General features: G+C 46.1%; 1 protein-coding gene across 2 annotated transcripts in view; it reads right to left on the reverse strand.

Moving 5' to 3' along the window:
• The window catches only part of cep131 (centrosomal protein 131), a 74,521-nt gene that overhangs the window by 12,585 nt on the left and 41,175 nt on the right, over window positions 1–20,761 (reverse strand). Inside the window, exons 5-22 of one of the 2 annotated variants that reach the window (XM_083788256.1) lie at window positions 20,127–20,238; window positions 18,432–18,562; window positions 15,541–15,645; window positions 14,884–15,066; window positions 14,486–14,603; window positions 14,215–14,343; window positions 13,068–13,272; window positions 12,523–12,620; window positions 11,900–12,109; window positions 11,206–11,403; window positions 10,638–10,775; window positions 10,218–10,343; window positions 8,774–8,890; window positions 8,440–8,469; window positions 4,973–5,075; window positions 3,416–3,617; window positions 2,055–2,162; window positions 1,307–1,424 (exon numbers count right to left, since the gene is read on the reverse strand). In XM_083788256.1, the coding sequence (XP_083644382.1) occupies window positions 1,307–1,424; window positions 2,055–2,162; window positions 3,416–3,617; window positions 4,973–5,075; window positions 8,440–8,469; window positions 8,774–8,890; window positions 10,218–10,343; window positions 10,638–10,775; window positions 11,206–11,403; window positions 11,900–12,109; window positions 12,523–12,620; window positions 13,068–13,272; window positions 14,215–14,343; window positions 14,486–14,603; window positions 14,884–15,066; window positions 15,541–15,645; window positions 18,432–18,562; window positions 20,127–20,238 (2,431 nt within the window). The remainder of the gene's footprint in view (window positions 1–1,306; window positions 1,425–2,054; window positions 2,163–3,415; window positions 3,618–4,972; window positions 5,076–8,439; window positions 8,470–8,773; window positions 8,891–10,217; window positions 10,344–10,637; window positions 10,776–11,205; window positions 11,404–11,899; window positions 12,110–12,522; window positions 12,621–13,067; window positions 13,273–14,214; window positions 14,344–14,485; window positions 14,604–14,883; window positions 15,067–15,540; window positions 15,646–18,431; window positions 18,563–20,126; window positions 20,239–20,761) is intronic. The other variant, XM_083788257.1, reaches the window with a different exon arrangement.

The raw sequence follows: 20,761 nt of genomic DNA on the forward strand, positions 1-20,761 counted from the left end.
GTTCGATTCCCGGTCAGGGAACACTGTTTTATGATGAATTCCTGTTCTGTTCTTTAACTATATAGAAGTGTCTATTTGTACGTCTTTAATGTTTTGATGAATTGAACAATGTGGACCCTGTTGTAAACAAGTGTAATGCTTAATTGGTTCGTCCACTCACAGTTAACAGTCTTTGTATTGAGTTTGTGCTTGAAATGTATTGTAATTCTGCAAACTGTTAATAAATATTTAAATCAATCAATCAAAAATCTCCTTCTCCTTCTCACCGCCGGGTGACACACGCTTGTCGGCAGCTTACATCTGACGCCGCGCGGAGGAGAGCGTCAGATGTAAGTTGTCCGTCCGCAAGTCGTCGGCGAAAACAAAACTAGTTTTAAAACTCCTCGGCCGGGAGGCGTACCCGGGTCCCCCGTTCCAAAGGCAAGTACATTAACCAGTCGACTGTCGACTGACTCCATAGCCAAGTAGCAAGGCAGCAACATATAGAGCCTACACTAGAATGCGCCTTTGTCTGTGTCAACATCTTGTCACTCAAACGTCCCTCTCACGCCCACTTCGCTAACGAAGAAATAGAGGACTACAGGCGTTTAAATAGGCTTCCGTGTGCGTCTCCTCTAGGAACCGCCCAAAGCCCCGGAAGGATTTAAAGTGAGACCTGACGCGACGGACAACTGAAGCTTTCACGCCTGCCAGTGTAGCCACAGCCTGTGTGTGTGTTAGTTATTTACCTGGTGTCTCCTCTCCTGCTCCTCTGTGTGTGTGTTAGTTATTTACCTGGTGTCTCCTCTCCTGCTCCTCTGTGTGTGTGTTAGTTATTTACCTGGTGCCTCCTCTCCTGCTCCTCTCTCTGTGTGTGTGTTAGTTATTTACCTGGTGTCTCCTCTCCTGCTCCTCTGTGTGTGTGTGTGTGTGTTAGTTATTTACCTGGTGCCTCCTCTCCTGCTCCTCTGTGTGTGTGTGTGTTAGTTATTTACCTGGTGCCTCCTCTCCTGCTCCTCTGTGTGTGTGTTAGTTATTTACCTGGTGCCTCCTCTCCTGCTCCTCTCTCTGTGTGTGTGTTAGTTATTTACCTGGTGCCTCCTCTCCTGCTCCTCTCTCTGTGTGTTAGTTATTTACCTGGTGCCTCCTCTCCTGCTCCTCTGTGTGTGTGTTAGTTATTTACCTGGTGTCTCCTCTCCTGCTCCTCTCTGTGTGTGTGTTAGTTATTTACCTGGTGTCTCCTCTCCTGCTCCTCTCTCTGTGTGTGTGTTAGTTATTTACCTGGTGCCTCCTCTCCTGCTCCTCTCTCTGTGTGTTAGTTATTTACCTGGTGCCTCCTCTCCTGCTCCTCTCTGCTCCTGTCCAGCTCCCCTCGGAGTGCTCTCCCGGCCACAGAGCTGTTGTCCTCCAACTGCCTCCGCAGCTCCTCCAGCTCTGCTCGCTGCCTACGGAGGAGGAGGCCAGCTCTTAGTACATCATACACCACTCATTCTACACCCTAATCTAGCCTCTAATCCTCATCATACACCACTCATTCTACACCCTAATCTAGCCTCTAATCCTCAGTGTCAGTTAACCTCTGAGAGTCAATAGTGAAAAAAGGTCATATTAGTGGGGCTTTCTGTAGTCACGTTTGCAGTCTCAAGTCATGGTGCGGTGCGCTTAGTGTCCTATTGGCTGTATAGGGCTAGTCTCCCATTGGCTTAGACTAGGTCAGCCAATCATGAAAATCTAGCCTCTACCATGTGACTAGACTAGAAAGTCCGATCATCAGCTCTGCAAGCCTATAAAAATAGGCTCTCAAAGCTGTGCAAATAAATCAGATTTTCCATTTTCTTATTGCAAGCTTTCGACCATAGACCTTTTTCAGGGATATCAAGCAATCAGTGAATGTGGCAGACAGTGTATATGAGGGTTCAGTGTGTCATCACTTGACTAATGTAAAACACCTGTGCCAAACATGTCAGTGACAAAACTCAATAGTGTACATAAATGTAACGAAATGGACCCATAAGGGTGTGTACAGTACACACTGGCAGAGTTAACATAGCGGTAGGTGTCAGTTTGGTCCTTACCTGGCAGCCAGCTGGGCCAGCCTCTCCTTCTCCTCGGCCACCTCTTTGTAGAGTCTCCTCCTCTGCTGCTGCAAGGACAGCTGCTCCTCCTGGAGCTGCTTCTCATATCTGAGAGGAGCACACACACACACACACACACACACACACACACACACACACACACACACACACACACACACACACACACACACACACACACACACACACACACACACAGCACCGTCATGCACGTGCACACACACCAGAGCACTGTCATGCACGTGCACACCACAAACATATTGGTGAAGGTACCGGACACAATAATGAAATAATGATTACATGTATATACATTGTATGAACTTGCTTATCAAATCATCATTCTCCCATCTATATACACAAGACCTGAAGTCTAACCAGGTCACCAGTTACATCTCCATCTGCACTGGAAACAGAATCCAATGTCGACCACTCTTCTCTTCTGCTTTTGCCTCTCCCTCAAGCTCTCATCACTGGACTGGCTGCATGACTGCAGCCAGTGCCTCCGAAAATAGCCATGAAAACGCGAGTGAGACAAGCTGTTGCAGAGAGAGAGAGAGAGAGAGAGAGAGAGAGAGAGAGAGAGAGAAGGCCATCTATCCGCCATCCCCAGGCTCTAAAGCTTCACGCAGAGGTGCACCGCACACCGTTTGGTTTACAAAGAGGGCTGGAAGCTTCTTCCTTCTGCTGGGATTGGTTCGCTTTCCACGGTTTGCTCCGTCTTTCACTTCAAAAGCACTCTGCATCTCAGCTTTAGGCTTCTTTCTCAGCCGTTCGGGTGGGTGCATGTATGTACATTCATATGGCTGGCGTGGCTTGCTGGTGGTGTGCCCCTGACCCTCTGTTTGTCGGTGCATGCTGCACACACACAACGCTGTATGTGTGAGTGCATGCGTGTGCCCGTATGGTTTTACGTGTGCGTGCGTAAGTGCGTGCACTTATGTGAAATAGGCCACTGGTTCCTAACATTGGGTCTGGGAACCACCGGGGCCCAAATGTACACTTACGGGTCTGTAAGTCTGATAGTGTACAAATGGAACCAAATTGACCTTTTACAGGTCGGGTCAGTACACTCTCAGAGTTAAATTATCAAAAGGGGGTCAGAGCCAGAGACCTAATCAAACCGGGGTGTCCTTGGAACAAATCACTGAAGCAGGCCAATATACTTGATGCGTGACTTGAGATCCACACATCAGAACAAACTCACTGTCCCAACGATGCAGCTGAAAACTAGAGGAGACCACCACGCTTTTTTCTGTTGCAGCCCCAAAATTATGGAACGATCTACCTTTCCATATGAGTGTGGCCCCTACTGTTGTAAAATGTTATACTTTGTTTGCTCTTACCTCTGTTTGGCCAGGTCCCTCTCCCGTTGACACTGCTCCTCCCGGTCTCTGTCCAGCTGCTGCCGGAGCTCCTGTCCCTGGCGGACGTAGCGCTGGGCAGCCCTCTCGTCCGCCTGCTGCACGTCCGCCTCGTGGAGCGTCCGCAGCTTCTTCAGCTCCTGCTTGTGCTTGGAGATCAGCCTCTGGAGCTCCGGCTCCAGACCTGTAGGGGCCAGTAGTGTACCAGCGGTCAACTTCAGCACGAAATGGATGTCGCGTTGTCGAGTATCACATTTATATCCATTATTTATTTAAATATGGAAGCTGTGAGCTTGTGAAACTGCCATTTTTTTAATAGCCCGTGCTAAAATCTAAAAAAAAAACACAATTGCTTTCCCGTTTAAAAATGGGATAAACGTACAAAGTAGGGCTACAAAATATATAATATAAATATCACGATAGTTTTTTTGACCAAATACTGTACCTCTATCGATATTGTGATGTATCGTATTGTGTTGTCTATTGTTATTGCATTTATATTTTGTCAAACTTTTCACAGTTCTACAAGCTTGGGAGTTGTAGAAGGGATTGCCGGAAATGCAGGGGGACACCACAAGAGGGGTGCAAACAATCCAGATGATATCTAGTCTCACATATATGTAATCAATATAAATAAATAATATCCATATATTTTGCACGGCCCTATTGCAAAACTGCTATTTGCTGCCGATAAACATGAACATTTGGAACGCTCAAATTGGAGGACTGTACACTGTCGTCATCTCTCCCCCTGCGAACAGTGGTTGCTTAATGGCATCTGCACTTGCTGCAGGAAGTCAAGTCACCAGTGAGGCATGAATTAGTAATCATAATATAGTCCCATATGGTAAGGTATTTACATTAGTAGTCATAATATACCGGCAGTCCCATATGGTAAGGTATTTGCTCTGGATTGCATTCCCCTGCTTATGCATCAGCCGAAGAGGCAGCTGAACATTTATCTACACACTCCATAACAGCTCAAAGGTTCTCTCTGCTGCCTGGGACACACAAGGACCAATGAAAGGCAAGCTCTTGCATGAATTGAGCCCCCACAACCCAACAGACAACATGCATAATGAGAAGTAGGAAATATTTATCGAAAAATACTATAGCAGATCTAAAATCTCACGATGTGTCATTGCTTTGTAGATCAGCAATGTTTGCGTGACACAAACACTGGGGCAATGATGTTATGATACAGTTACTGTGCTCAAAGCTCGTAATTTGTATTTTTGTATAAAGAAGATGGCATGCAACGTAGATATCCGCAAACACGGTGTTGGGAGGGTTTTCTTTTTAGGGTGAAAATATTAAACCATCACAGACAGACAGACAGACAGACACACTATAATGTGTGAGAATACATAAATACTGTACTTGTGAACTGTACTACAGAATAGTGTACGTCTTGTGATAGCACATGTTCTGAGCAGCTGGTAGTGTAAAATGGAAGGAGAGCTCTGGTAATAATACCTGCAGGCCTAATAACTAGAGCTCTTTCTACAAAACAAAACGTGTTTTTTTTCAAAACGATACCTTTGACAGTGATCTCTTTGATCTTCTTTGTTTTCTCGTCAATCCATTTCTCCCGGCGGACTTTCTCCGTGGCGCTCATTAGTTCCTTTAACTTCTTGATCTCCTGTGGAGCGATGGAGCCATGGTTGGGAAGGAAGCGAGAGAGAGAGCCAGGAAGGGAACAGGTTAGGGTTGTGGTCGGTTGACACAGACGTAAGGACAAACTACAGTGAAGTGACACTAGAGTGATGAAGACATGGTCCCTACAAATAGCCTCCTTCTATAGGAGAAACAGAGGTATACAGTACAAACTGTAGTTACACAGTTAATCACAGCTGAGTTAATCAGTATCATAATAAAGATTATCCATTTTGGGGTGGGGGGGGGGATTATTACTTTTTTGTATCTTCCTGTCTCATCTTGTGGAAACAACTCATCAGTCAGTGGCCTATGTTCGAACGGCACATGAAGGCCTAAGTAAAGTAAGTATAGGTTTGTCATCTTTGAGCATGTCACTATAGGTGAAAAGTTTAAATTCTTTCCAAAATACAGAAAATACCTACAAGCTCAACAACATGTCCGTACACGGACACACATGTGGCAAGAGTTGTCTATGTCCATCGCACATTTTTTTATTTAAGAAAAATGTTAAATATATTGTTTTTAAAAGTTTTAAAGTCAACGGTATGCGAGGGACCACAGTGTTTATTTTTTTCCAAACGTTCCACCAGCATATCTTTGACTTCATCATCCCTAACGTGTAACTTCTATGGAAGAAGGCTGAGCGGTCCAGGCCGCACCTAGGCCGGTAATCCAGCCTGACAATGTGCCGCAGGTTCGAGTCCCGAGCCCGTCGGCCTTTGCCGCATGTCTTCCCCCCATCTCTCTCCCCTTTCCTGTCACATTACTGTACCCTATCAAATAGACAAAAAAGCCATAAAAAAAAAATATATATATATATAAAAAAAAAGATGTTATGATTAAAGAAAAACACATTACGTGCTTCTCACAGAAACATCGAGGATAAAAACGGCAGTGACTTATTTCCATTCACTGCGGTCTTTAGTTTTAGACAAACCAGTCTAAAGTATGCCAAAAAAATAAACTTGAGTCAAAACAAATATGTACATGATTGACGAGTGTTTTTTGACTGGGGGGGGGGGGTCATATTTTGACAGCAGGAATTGCCTGTCAGTATTAGGATGTTGATATTCATTCATCAGCCATTCATTCTTCAGGGTGATGATCCAACGTATGCATTGGCAGCTATGAGTGTGCGGCTATACATTTTTTTCATTCAGTAGTATAGACTAATACTATGACATGTACTGATGCTGTTGTGCTGGTTTAGATTGTCCAAGACAGGGTTCGGCGATATGAACAAAATCAAACATCCTGATCTTTTTTAGCAACTTTACAGTATATGAATTAATCAAAATCTGATTTAAAAAAAAGGGAATACATAGTTAAAAGAGGGAACAGCCTTTAATAAAGACGCTGCCTGTATCGGTCTTCATTACAAATTATCATCAATGCCCGGAGCTCCCAATTCTTATCAGATGTTTTATCCTGTATCTTAATGTCCCACTCTCCAACATTCCCGCAGTTACCTATGCGGTCGGGTGTGGAGGTCTTTATGCCTGCAGCAAGCCTAGCTAGAGGTGTTGTTTCTTGTCTCTATGAGACTATCCCCCGCAGAGACCCGGGTTTGGATAAGATCAGGGCAGGCTGGGAGGCCGAATTGGAGATCGCATTTTCAGATGAGTGGTGGGAGCAGGCAACGGAGAGGGTTAATTCTTCTTCGTCCTGTGCTAGGCTTAGCCTCATTCAGTTTAAAGTTCCCCACAGAACTCATTACAGTAAAGCAAGGTTATCTAAAATATATCCGGGCATGACGGATAGTTGCGATAGATGTTCACAATCACCAGGGAATCTGTCCCACATGTTCTGGTCTTGCCCCAAATTGATCCCATTCTGGAAATCTTTCTTTGACATAATTTCTGAAGTGCTGGAGACAACCATTTTGCCTTGCCCCCAAATTGCAATTTTTGGAATCCCGGAGGAGGATGTAGTTTTACCCAGAAAGCAACTTAATGTTATTGCCTTCGCCTCATTAATCGCCCGCAGGAGGATACTTTTACAGTGGAAGGCTGAGTCCCCTCCCTCGGCTAAATCATGGTTGATTGATGTTATTCTGAAACTTGAAAAGATCAAATTCACAATTCGAGGGTCCTCTGACAAATTTTACAACCATTGGCAACCTTTAATATCGTATGTAAGCAGTTTAGAATCACTTTCACCTGACTGAAGACACATGGTGTTGGTGTGCGGATCTCTACCTGGTGCAATATATATAGCATAATATGTCGGAAATCATTACACATGAGTCGAGAAATGAGCCAATTAAGCGCTTTATCTCTTTATATGTATATATATAGTTTTTTATTTTATTTTTATTTTATATATATATATATATATATATATATATATAATTATTTTTATTTAATATTACTTTGTTTTATTTTTATTTACCCGTTTGTATTATTGTTAATCTTACCCCCCATTGAAGTTGTTTATTAACCATAACCATGTGATCCCTTTCTTTGTCTCTTAGTATCTTATCTACCCATTGGTTTTATACCTGTATATACTGTATGTTGTGTGTATTGCTTTGTACTAAAATTATTGTTTTTTTTTATATACCTGACTGTGTTTGTATGTTGTTTGTATGTCTGGCCTCGTGGGGAAAGATGGTGGGTGGGTGGGGAGGACTGGGAAGGGAGTTGTGGGAGAAAATGTAAAACAAACGAAGAGTCGTATTCTCTTTCTGTGAAAACTGCACATGATCTAACTCTTTGAATAAAATGTACTATATATATATATATATATAAAATATATATATATATCTTAATGTGACGATAATATCAATATCTATTTGTATTGATGCTCAAAAACAGCCGACCCACAAGCTCATTAACGTCACAATGTTACTATTTTCTTTTTTTGTATAAGTAAATAACTTAAGTGATTAAAACTACAACAGACAACACCTATGCCATTACAATAGTCTCATAGATATATATATATATATATATATATATATATATATATATATATATATATATATATATATATATATATATACACAAAATACCCATATCGATCGATACTATTGCTATTGCCCAGCCCTATTCCAAGACAAGTGCAGCAAAAGGGATGGGAGAGAACCAGGGTGACATTTCAAAGAGCCTACTATGTAGTTATCCAATAAGCTAGAGCAAGCTTAGCAGAGACCAACACTACAGACTAATCAGACCACTACATACAAGGCTGAGGACACTCACGTGCAAACAGACTGTCCAACAGACCACATGATGGATGCAAATAACAAATATGGAAGAAGAAAAGCAAAGGTGGAATGAGAGTGAGGTTGACGATGGGGAATGGGTGGGCTAGGGGGGAGGGGGGGGGGGGGGGGGGTGAGTTACCTCGCACAAGGGACCCAGAATTTGCCACACCTAAAGCCAGAAAACATGGCGCGCAACAGACAGGCACAGGGAGGGAAAGAAAGAAATATAGATAGAGAGAAAGAGAGGCAACAGAGAGAAGAGACGAGAGAGACGTTAGACAAAAGCAGAAGTGCAAGAGGGCAAATACAGTCACATGAGCAGTATATATAAGTATAAGCCAACAAGTTATTTGCAGAAAGAGATCTTAACCACACAGGCACACACACACTACTACCATCTCTGCTCTCTTCAAACACTTTTAGGTCATTCGGTGACTCAAGTATGACCCCAGGTGGCCAAAAACAGGCGTTACCATTTCGTGCTGCTCCTGCATCTGGGTCATGCGTTTGTTGTACTTCTGATCCACCTGCTTCAGCTCTGCCACCACGCTCTCACAGCGCTCCGCCAGAGCCTTCTTATCGTCAATCAGCTGGAGAGAGACAATGGGGTGCAAGCGTTGGAAAGGTGTGTGTAGAAGACGAGGTAACACAAGATGCATATAATGGTCACTCATACATGGGCAAGTGGTGGCCTGCGGCCCGCAGATTAATATCCTATCTGGTGTTAACATAAAACATAACCCACTTTAAATACTCAATTTTATATTAGTAGCTTAATGACTAGTATTAAAATGCTATTGTGTTTCAAAAATAGCAGATCTACAAGTTGTACAGAGGTGTAAATAGCTCAAAACACGTTGCACTGCAACCTAAACAGCAGATCTACAAGCTTGAAATGTGTTGCACTGCAACGTGTTTTGAGCTTGTAGATCTGTTATTTTTGCTACTATTGTGTGACAGAATGACGAAGTAGGGCATTAATTTACGAAAAAGGTAAAAATACGGAGATAACAGGTTTCTGCTCAACAGTTATGCAATGTGGCCCACTGGAGTAAGTGTGGAAATATAGTGGCCCTCTGGAGTGAGTGTGGAAATATAGTGGCCCTCTGGAGTGACTCGTGAGTGTGGAAATATAGTGGCCCTCTGGAGTGAGTGTGGAAATATAGTGGCCCTCTGGAGTGAGTATGGAAATAAAGTGGCCCACTGGAGTGAGTGTGGAAATATAGTGGCCCTCTGGAGTGAGTGTGGAAATATAGTGGCCCTCTGGAGTGAGTGTGGAAATATAGTGGCCCTTTGGAGTGAGTGTGGAAATATAGTGGCCCTCTGGAGTGAGTGTGGAAATATAGTGGCCCTTTGGAGTGAGTGTGGAAATATAGTGGCCCACTGGAGTGAGTCTGAAAATATAGTGGCCCTCTCCATCATCAAAGTTGCCCATCCCTTTTGACAGTTATTTGTGAACATCTAGCTACCTGGTCGGTAACAAGACTACTCGCCCCGTTTCTGTTTTCCTCCCAGAATGTTCCCCAGTGAGGGGTGGGAGAGGCTGGACAGCAGACGGCTGGACTTTGAATTTCTCTAACTATAAACTTTCATGACAGCAGAACAGCCTAAGTACAAATATAATTTATGAAAAGCTACTACAGTGAAGTCTGTTCACAGAAGTTGTTGTAGGATATGTGGGGATTATCTGACGAGGTACCATTTGAGGGGGCAAAACCTTAAATATACTAAATAATACTAAATTGTTTATAGGTTCAATACAAGTCAAATAATATAGCCTTTCCACAGGAGTATATTTTTATATTTTTCCAAAAAGAATACAAACAGCCAATAGCATATTACAAAGTTATCCCCTTACTGGGGAAAATTCCGGGAGGAAAAACGGGCAAGCACCGGGGCGAGTAGTCCAGTATTCACCTGGTCGATGAAGGTCAGGTGCCTCTGGATGGTGCCTTCATACTGTTCCTTCTGGAGCTGGAGGTTCTTGCTCAGCTCCTTCTCTGTCTCCTTCACATGTCTGACTGTCAGCTCCCTCTGCTGTGTCTGAGAGGAGAGGGGAGGCATTATATAATATCTTCAGCCCATACGTCTATCTGAGAGGGGAGGCATTAGGTCAGACTGAGAGGAGAGAGGAGGCATTAGAACAGGATATCCTAAGAGCCCATACATCTATTTCAACACAGAGCAAACTAGAAAAAAACTGTTCCTGAAGAAACAGTGTGGGTCACGTCACGTGTGAACCCGAGGAAGATAAGATATGATGTTAGACCATCAGCCAAATAAACCAGTGGGTGACTGTAGGGGACAATGTGTTTGTACTGTATGTATCTGTCCTACCAGTGCCGTCTGCAGCATGTTGACGGTGCGTCTCTTCTCGTCCAACTCCAGCTTGAGTCTCATCATGGAGCCGGTGACCTCGGCAACGGTGGCTGAGGCCTGGTCCACCCCGGGCAGCTCCTCCTCAGACAACACCATCTGACCATGCAAAGGAAAGCATTCAACGGGCAGCCTTTTAAACGCTTGCTTTTTATGGAATAAAGGATTTTCTACTTGAACTGAACAGAGTTGCCTTGGACCTTCTTTAAGTTCACCACCTTCATTTTTTCCCACTGTGATTTTTACAAAGGAATTGAACATAACTCTTGTCCTAAGCACAGGCAGTGTTGCCAGCTCCTGTGAGAGAAACACGCAAACCGGGTGCTTCAAAACGCCACTGAGCAACTTCCATTGAAATGAATAGCGGGGGGCGGGGCTGTCGCTCCCCATCCGCACTCTATCCTTTATAACTCTATGAGCATAACCAACCCTCCAAGCCTAATATCATCAGCGGTATTATTTAATTCTCCATTGAGAGAATGTGGACATGATAAATAAAATAATAATAATACTCCGAGGAGACCCTCACCTCTCTGTGAGATCCCGACGTAACCGAGCGCGGTCGCTCCTGCTCCGACTTCTCCATCTCGTCCAGGAAGCTCATGATGCTCTGCAGCTTGGCCTCGGACAGCAGGGCCCCGCCTCCGTCCTGCATGGGGGCGGGGCTGTGGATCAGCTGACCGTGACGCTCCAGGTTGTCCGTGGTCAGAGAGGTCGAGTCTCCATCCTTGACGAGAGAGAGGGAGAGAAATTAGTTACAGCAAGAGCGAGTTCTCTCTATCGTTTCTGTCGACGATGAATTGTTAAGCACATTATTTTACATTTTTAATCTTGGTATCTAATTCCACACAGGAAGTCAAAGGAGATTAGCAGTGGTTCCAGACACAAAGGAGACTCTTTGTGCTGTATTTTGCGTGTCTTAAGTACCAGGTCTTATTACTTAAGACCTGGAGGCATGGTCAATGCTCTTTGGCCACTCAGAATAGCCAAATGGCATTGATCACGCAAAATAAGACACGCAAAATACAGCCCACTGTCTCCATAGGGAACCACTGCTGGTCGTCAAATTATTGGCTTAGGAATGCGACAAAGAATATACAAATAAACTATCCCTTTAAATATGGAGCGCAATATGAACTATGCATGATGTAGACTAATAGATAGTAGACAGACTTCCATCCAGGTGCATTGTGCCCTCTTTCACCGAGCAGAAGAAGACGAACCTCATCGATCCAGGCGTATTTGTCCTTGCGGTAGCACTTGGGCTCAGACAGCCTCTGTGGTTCCTCTTCCAGGAGCTTCAGGGTGTCCAGCAGCTCGTTGAGGGTGGTCTTAGACTGGGCCCTGCTGGAGGAAGCACCCTGACCAGGGTCCTCCACACTCACTGACCTCTGACCCTGACCTTCCACACTCACTGACCTCTGGAGGAGTTCCTAGCGGACACAGAATGACAAACCCATTCATAATCAGAGTGTGTAAACTGAGAAGGGTCCCGTTATCACCATCATTTCCCCATCAGCGGATTAACAGTAATGTGGACGTTTCTTGAACTCTGTCCTGGCTAAATTGCAGACATACTATAAGGCAAGCTTTTCTTTTCTTGTTTTTCTTTTTTTGGGTTGGCCAGGGGGAGGCAGTATAGAGACCAGGATTACTGCATGTTTTTTGTGAGGGTACCTACCCTAGGGGACACGGGCAGAACATGCATGCATTGCAAACTCCACACAGAAAGGCCCTTTGTTGTTCACTTGTATTCAAGAGGAAGGTGTGATGGGATGGGTCAGTATTTACTGGCTCCACTACTAGCCTTTGACGTTTTGGTGGTGGAAATGAACCTTTCGTTTACCTGGGAGCACTGGGAACCTCTGCGATTGGACAGAGCCGGAGAGGCGACTCTAAAGCTGGTGACCTCACCCAGGTCTGCAACAACGTTCATATTAGTGTCTGCGGGAGAAAGACACACGTTCGGTGATCACACATAGTGCAGTCAATCTCATCTGCAATCATCTTTAACCCGTTGAGACACGAGACCAGAATCTACAAATGTCTTCTAAATCATGACAGTTTTCTGAAAAACCTATGTTTCTATGTCAGAGGTTCTCAAACCCCAAAACAAAAAGGACCCCAAAAATGATATGCAATTGGCCGCCGACCCTCATCTTTGTTGTTGTTCCAAGAACTCCCCAGAAGCAAAGATATGAGTTAAAAACCTTTGCTGTGAAAGTATATATATTCAAAGATTTGCACACGTTTTCACAATTCTATAAAAATAGTAGATAAAATAATGGTTAATGTGGTTACTGGTTATACACTAAAGTGACACTGATGCGTTCCAGGTCTTAATGGGTGAATCCTTGGGGGACTTCTCTCTTGGAGAAAAGCGATACAGACCTGTGTTCTTAGCTTTGACATCGGTGGGAGACGGAGGTCCGTTCTTGCTTGGAGAGACGGTGGGGCTCTGGTTGGAGGAGGGGGAGACCTTGGGGGGTTTCCTGCGGCCCACCTTGCCGCTGCTCTGCTGCCGGTGTCTCTCCAGCTCCTCGTCGGCTATCTGCTGGACCTCGGCAGCTCTCTGGGCTCTCTTCTGCTGCAGCTCCTACAACACGCCACCAGAGGGAGACAGCGGCCTGTCAAATCCGAGTCCTTTCTTTTGCTATTAACCCATTCTGACCTGAGATCAGATTCATACGAGGTTTCCGCCGGACACACACTGGTCTGATGAACCCATTCTGACCTGAGATCAGATTCTAAAAATGTCAGTCGCTCTTCGATTTTTCAAAAATAGCAGACCTACAAGCTCGTATCGCGCCACTCGGTGGCGCGATATGAGCTTGTAGATCTGCTATTTTTAAATAGCTAAAGCCTAACATGATGCTGACACCAAAATGGGTGCCCGTTCAGAATGGGTTAAAGACAGCAGCGACTATTGAGGAAAACTATCGAGATATGTGAGGATAAGTTACATCACCCGCTTATCAACGTCAGGTCCGGGAACCAGCAGTGGTTCAAATAGACCCTTTTGGGTCTGTAACTCAAGTGTGTACAAATGGAAGCAAATGGACTTGTAAGGATCCATTTGTACACTCTCAAGAGTGAAGGAGGGAGACCTGCACACTGCCACTCGCTGGTTCAAGAGCTTTTTATTTTATGTCCACAATATGCAACGTTTCGGTCTTTCGGTCAAAAGACCGAAACGTTGCATATTGTGGACATAAAATAAAACGCTCTTGAACCAGCAAGTGGTTGTGTGCGAGTCTCCCTCCTTCTCCGAAGTGTCTGCAGTCTTCTGCTTTGTCGCCGACGCACCTGCGGCAATTAGTAAGTCGAGTGTGCGGAAGTCTCTCCTCAATAATACACTCTCAAGAGTAAAAGAAACACCTACTGCAAACCAATTTTGCAGAAGGCCTATAGATCGGGGTCCCAGGACTATAGCATGTCATACTGGGTGTCCTTGAGTCATCATTTTGTTTCCGGCTAAACGATTTATTTTGCCAGAAGGAGAGTACCGTGGCCCTGCGTGGACAGACGTGCTGACTACCTGGATGGCAGCGAGGCGGGCCAGGCGAGCCTTTTCTTCGCGGACCTGTTTCCTGTCCTCCTCTTTCTTCTGCTTCTTCTGTTGCTGCTGCTCGAGGCATCCTTCCTCCTCCGCTCTCTGTTCCCGTTCCTTTCCAGAGATGAGACAGAGAACAAGGTCATGATGAAGATGAAGACGTATACGACAAATATTTAGCGTTTTCCACTGACAAAAAGATATCGTATCGTTGTTGATATAAGACGTGTTGTGAAGGTAGAATTGAGATAGGAACCTTTTTCTTGGTATCGAGGATGCGTTTGAGCGCTGCGTGGCTGGCACGTCGTCCCCTGGCGTGACGTCTGTACCAGCGCTGGATGGTCACTGCTGCCTGGTTCACTTGCTGAATGAACCTGGAAGTGCACAGATTGATTGATTTGGTTAATGTCGGACACTGTTAAAACTTTAGGAAGGACGACACTGGAGCATCACAGACAGTTCAGTCTTTTATAACCTGACGAAGATGTAACCGACACATCGAAAAGTTCTTTTTACCTGCACCCTGTGAATTCAAAAGGGCTCGAACTGTCTGTGTTGCTCCAGTGTCTTCCTTCCTATTCATCAGTCATCCTCTGAGACGCACCAGACTATGAGGCACGGTGGAACTCCCTTTTACTGTTAAGAATGGATTACCTTTCAGCCTCCTCCTCTGTGACCTCCCTCCGGCTGGGCGGGGTGGGGCTGCGGCGTTGGGCAGAGGGCGACGTCTTGTTGTTGGAGGTGGAAGACCCAGAGGAGAAGTTCTTCTGGGACTTGGTCAGGGAACCGTTCTCCACTAGTGACACATCATCGTTCCCTGTGGCCTTGAGGATGTTACTGAAAGCACCAACGGAAACAAGACAGTTAAAACCCTTTTAAGCATCTGTGTCACTTTAGCTTTTAACCATTATTTTATACTTTGGCTATTGAGAAATAGCAGATATACCTGTACAAGGTCATAGCGTGGCACATGGTGCCGAGCTACGAGTTTTTAACCGTGAAAATGTGTGCAAAATCTTTGAATATATATTCGTTCACAGTGAAGTGAGTTTTTTTACTCAAATCTTTGCTTCTGGGGGGTCCCTGAAACAACATGATTTCAGATGGGGGTCCGGGGCAGCCAATTACATAACAATTTCAGGGGTCCTTGACATGAAATAGTATAGTTTTATGGATTTAGAAGACATTTGTAGAATCTGGTCAAAACAATGGGTTAAAGCGTTAAATTTGGGCCAATGCTTTCCAGAACATAGGATTATAATAACTATACAGAGTAAACAAACGTAGCGAATGTTGGGACTTGGGACTCACTTGAAGGATGGCCTCTGGTTGGAACTCTTGGGAGTGAGTGGCTTCTCAGAGTAGTTGTTGTGTAGGATGGTGGTGACCGAATTCCCCACAGCTCCCTTGTTGCTCCTAATACAACCCACACAAGACACAGTCAGTCAAATTACGTCTGGAAGCTGTCTGAGACAGCTAAATTAATGATCCGTTAAACTCGCTTGAATACATAAGAAAATAGGCGTCAAAAGGTGCAATTGGCGACGGGTGAGTTAGTTTAGTCTCACTGTAGTGGGAGGATTGCTTTCATTCATCCTTGTACATCGGGCCAAATTGACATGGAATATAAATGATCTCGAACAACAAAGCTTGGCCTTGTGGTTCGCCGTATGTACATAAAAGTGTGAGCTGAGCTGTGAGTGTGAGCTGTGCGTCTACTTTTGCGGGCACAGAGAACGTGACAGACATAAATACAATGACAGACCAGCCCTGTTCTAGACGGATAGCTAGGCCCCCTCGGCGCCACGCTGTAAAAAAACTAAAACTTGACCACATCCTAATAAGACAGCTCTGACTGACATATGGGGCTGAGAAGTTCCCTCTGTCAGCATATCTACGAGACAGAGGAACTGACAGCACTTTTACTACACCACCCTCAAGGCCATAACAGTCTTGAGTTGCGTGCCCCGACACAGATTCCTTTAACGAAGAAAAACAACAGCACACTCCAAAGATATTCCTAACTGAGGTGCTGGCTGGGGGGCCCCATAGAGGCTCCCCCATCTCTACTTTAACTGTGGTGCTGGCTGGGGGCCCCATAGAGGCTCCCCCATCTCTACTTTAACTGAGGTGCTGGCTGGGGGGCCCCATAGAGGATCCCCCATCTCTACTTTAACTGTGGTGCTGGCTGGGGGCCCCATAGAGGCTCCCCCATCTCTACTTTAACTGTGGTGCTGGCTGGGGGGCCCATAGAGGCTCCCCCATCTCTACTTTAACTGTGGTGCTGGCTGGGGGGCCCATAGAGGCTCCCCCATCTCTACTTTAACTGTGGTGCTGGCTGGGGGCCCATAGAGGCTCCCCCCATCTCTACTTTAACTGTGGTGCTGGCTGGGGGCCCATAGAGGCTCCCCCATCTCTACTTTAACTGTGGTGCTGGCTGGGGGGCCCATAGAGGCTCCCCCATCTCTACTTTAACTGTGGTGCTGGCTGGGGGCCCCATAGAGGCTCCCCCCATCTCTACTTTAACTGTGGTGCTGGCTGGGGGCCCCATAGAGGCTCCCCCCATCTCTACTTTAACTGTGGTGCTGGCTGGGGGGCCCATAGAGGCTCCCCCATCTCTACTTTAACTGTGGTGCTGGCTGGGGGCCCATAGAGGCTCCCCCCATCTCTACTTTAACTGTGGTGATGGCTGGGGGGCCCCATAGAGGCTCCCCCCATCTCTACTTTAACTGTGGTGCTGGCTGGGGGCCCATAGAGGCTCCCCCATCTCTACTTTAACTGTGGTGCTGGCTGGGGGCCCCATAGAGGCTCCCCCATCTCTACTTTAACTGTGGTGCTGGCTGGGGGCCCCATAGAGGCTCCCCCATCTCTACTTTAACTGAGGTGCTGGCTGGGGGGCCCCATAGAGGATCCCCCATCTCTACTTTAACTGTGGTGCTGGCTGGGGGCCCCATAGAGGCTCCCCCATCTCTACTTTAACTGTGGTGCTGGCTGGGGGGCCCATAGAGGCTCCCCCATCTCTACTTTAACTGTGGTGCTGGCTGGGGGCCCATAGAGGCTCCCCCCATCTCTACTTTAACTGTGGTGCTGGCTGGGGGGCCCATAGAGGCTCCCCCATCTCTACTTTAACTGTGGTGCTGGCTGGGGGGCCCCAGAGGCTCCCCCATCTCTACTTTAACTGTGGTGCTGGCTGGGGGGCCCCATAGAGGCTCCCCCATCTCTACTTTAACTGTGGTGCTGGCTGGGGGCCCCATAGAGGCTCCCCCATCTCTACTTTAACTGAGGTGCTGGCTGGGGGGCCCCATAGAGGCTCCCCCATCTCTACTTTAACTGTGGTGCTGGCTGGGGGCCCCATAGAGGCTCCCCCATCTCTACTTTAACTGTGGTGCTGGCTGGGGGGCCCCATAGAGGCTCCCCCATCTCTACTTTAACTGTGGTGCTGGCTGGGGGCCCCATAGAGGCTCCCCCATCTCTACTTTAACTGTGGTGATGGCTGGGGGGGCCCATAGAGGCTCCCCCATCTCTACTTTAACTGTGGTGATGGCTGGGGGCCCCATAGAGGCTCCCCCCATCTCTACTTTTTTTGTCGATGTACTCTGTCAGGGCTGAAACATCTACTAAATAGATTTCCAACAAAGATTATTGGGTTTCACACAGTGGCAAGAGTGAATTTCAATTAGTTTTTAATATTCTACATAAATGAATGCAGACGTTTTGGCTATCCAGCCTCCATCAGTGTGGTAGCCGAAACGTCTGTCATTCATTTGTTATGTAGAAAATAAAAACAATGACTCTTTGTCACTGAGTGCAATCCATTCCCTTTATTTTTTGCGCTGTTGATTTGAGTGGATATCGCACCAGCAGTCAGAGCGTGGTGGTTACAAGAAAGTAATTTATCGTGACAAAGATCATTGCCATAACCACCTGAAGCCTGCCGTGAACTTTGGCACAAGGCAGAAATAATAAGCCTCATGCAGAAAGTAGGAAGAATGCGTGTACTGTGAACCATTATAGCTCGGGGGGCCGTATCAGCTGCCATCATCAACAGGTATGAAACATGAGAGGCTGATGCAAGTGAACAGAATGTGGCAGTGTGAGTAGTCTCTAGGCTAGGGAGAGGCCAGCTCAGTTTATAAGCCTGTGTGTGTGCGTGCGCGCGCGTGCGTGTGTGGCTGCGTGTGTGTGTCACAGTCGCTTCCCACCTGTTGTTGGCAGTGAAGTTGGCAGCCAGAGCGATGCCAGACTCTCTCTTCTTCGGAGCGCTGGGAGCGTCCACGCTGCCTGTGGCGCTTCGTGAGCCGGAGGGCAGAGGGAATACTCTGGGCTGGTCGTCCTAAAAGACAAGGAGGAGACACCCTTATTTGCAGCCTGTTGGTACCCAAGAGAATCATAGTTGCCCACCCCTGCCCAAGAGAATAGCGCTGAGCTATAATAGTGTCACTGGGTTTCTTAATTTATGACGAAGGAAGAACAATATGAAGCCACTTATTTGTTTTAGAAAGTATAAAACATCGTGGTGTGGCCAGAGTTGATGACTAATCAAGAACTATAATTATGTCTAAAAAAAATGCACCATATGCTGGTGGTCTGGCATGTTTAGCCTGACATTTCCGCACACTATTATTTCCAAAGCATATTGTAGTTTGTTGTGATTGTCAAGGAAGCACACACACACACACACACACACACACACACAGCAAATACAAATGGGATTGGTATTTAAAGCCCGACACACACCGTCTGCGACCGCCGCGCGTACCGCCGCGGCACAGTATTGCCGCGCGCCATAGCCGCACGGCAACACCAACAGGACGCGGCGCGCTACCACGCGGCTGGGGAGTTTTGTTGACTATATTCCATTGCCACGCCCACGGATAGCCGGATGGAGGCCGCGCGGCAACGCCTGGAAAATAGAACAGCGGTGCATCGGCGGGCCAGGCGAGGCGTGACCGCGCGCCAGCGCGCCAGCGCGCGTCGGACACAGCCGGTGTGCGATAGGTTCATTGAAAATAATGGAGGCGGCTGTGTCCGCCGCGCGGCGACGCGCGGGGGACGCAGCCGGTGTGTGGTGGGCTTGAGATAGACAAAGGGGGCAGCGCCCTCAATACCCTCATACCTGACTCACTACAAAGTGAGTGACAAAACGATCTGGTACTACCCAAATACCGTATATAATAAACATGGGAAAATGTATTAAAGCACGGATAGTCCCTGGAGAAAAAGGTTTATCGTATGGAGCACCGAAGTCTGACGTCAATATCGGTAGAGGGCGCAAATCCACGGTATGTGTCATGTACTTTTTATTTGCATTGTAATCCCCATAGGGGTATTTTAGATAGCTTCATATAAGTACTGTGTTTGAAAAATAAACATGTCACCCCAGGCGCTTCACTTTACTTACTTACAGTAACTGCTACTGAATTCCTTACATTTTCGCTAGAAACAGACTGTATCATATATGAGTGACGCAAACGCCTCCCTGACCCTGACAATAACGCAGAGACAGCTTGTTTATTTCTGGACCACAATGCTTATATGAAACGATTTTAAGATGACCCCATGTTATTCTCCATAGAGAAATTACTTCCGTGAACCAGACAGAACCAGGGGATAAGCAAGTGACGTCAGGACTTCGGCGCTCTATATACCAAGACTCAAAATGTCCATAACATTAACCACTTTTAGCCAACACTGACTAAATCATTTCAGTAGTTTAGTAATGTTTTTGTCTTTGAAATCATATATTTTTTAAATAAACAAAAAACAACAACCATCAGCGGAAAATGTCTATGTTAGAGAGGGTTCAAGATGTACCTCGGTTTTTGGGTGGGTCAAGGTTTCGGTACATGATTGGGGTTACTAGGGTTAGGGTTTAGAGGCAATTCAAGCATTAGTACCAGGATATTCCAGGTGGTCCGGTCCTGGGAGGTCTTGCTGAGGCTGGCCAGTTTCCTGCGTCCATCTGAGCTGCTGTCAAACAGGGCCAGGAACTCATCGTTTTGGTCCTCGCTGGAAAACACGTCACACGCAACGCAGTTATAGTCATGGCGTAAATTGTAAACTAAAGTAACTAAGTACATGTACTCAAGTACTGTACTTAAGTACAATTGTGAGGTATTTTTTACTTTTACTTCTACTCCACTGCATCTCGGAGGCAATTAGAGGTCTGTATGCTTTTCCGACCAATCATTGGTCCGACATGCGGAAAGCGACTGGATTAAGGTTGGCGAACAAGCGTTAAGGTTGGCGAACAAGCGTTAAGGTGGAAGAACAGATTAAGGTTTGGGAAACATGTGTTAAGGTTGGCGAACATGCGTTAAGGTTGGCGTCGTTGGCGAACATGTGTTAAGGTTGGCGAACATACGTTAAGGTTGGCAAACATGTGTTAAGGTGGATGACCGGATTAAGGTTGGCGAACATGCGTTAAGGTGGAAGAACAGATTAAGGTTTGGGAAACATGTGTTAAAGTTGGCGAACATGCGTTAAGGTTGGCGTCGTTGGCGAACATGTGTTAAGGTTGGCGAACATACGT

This window comes from Protomyctophum parallelum (assembly GCF_964188405.1).
Source record: "Protomyctophum parallelum genome assembly, chromosome: 17".
In the NCBI taxonomy this organism is placed as follows: domain Eukaryota; kingdom Metazoa; phylum Chordata; class Actinopteri; order Myctophiformes; family Myctophidae; genus Protomyctophum; species Protomyctophum parallelum.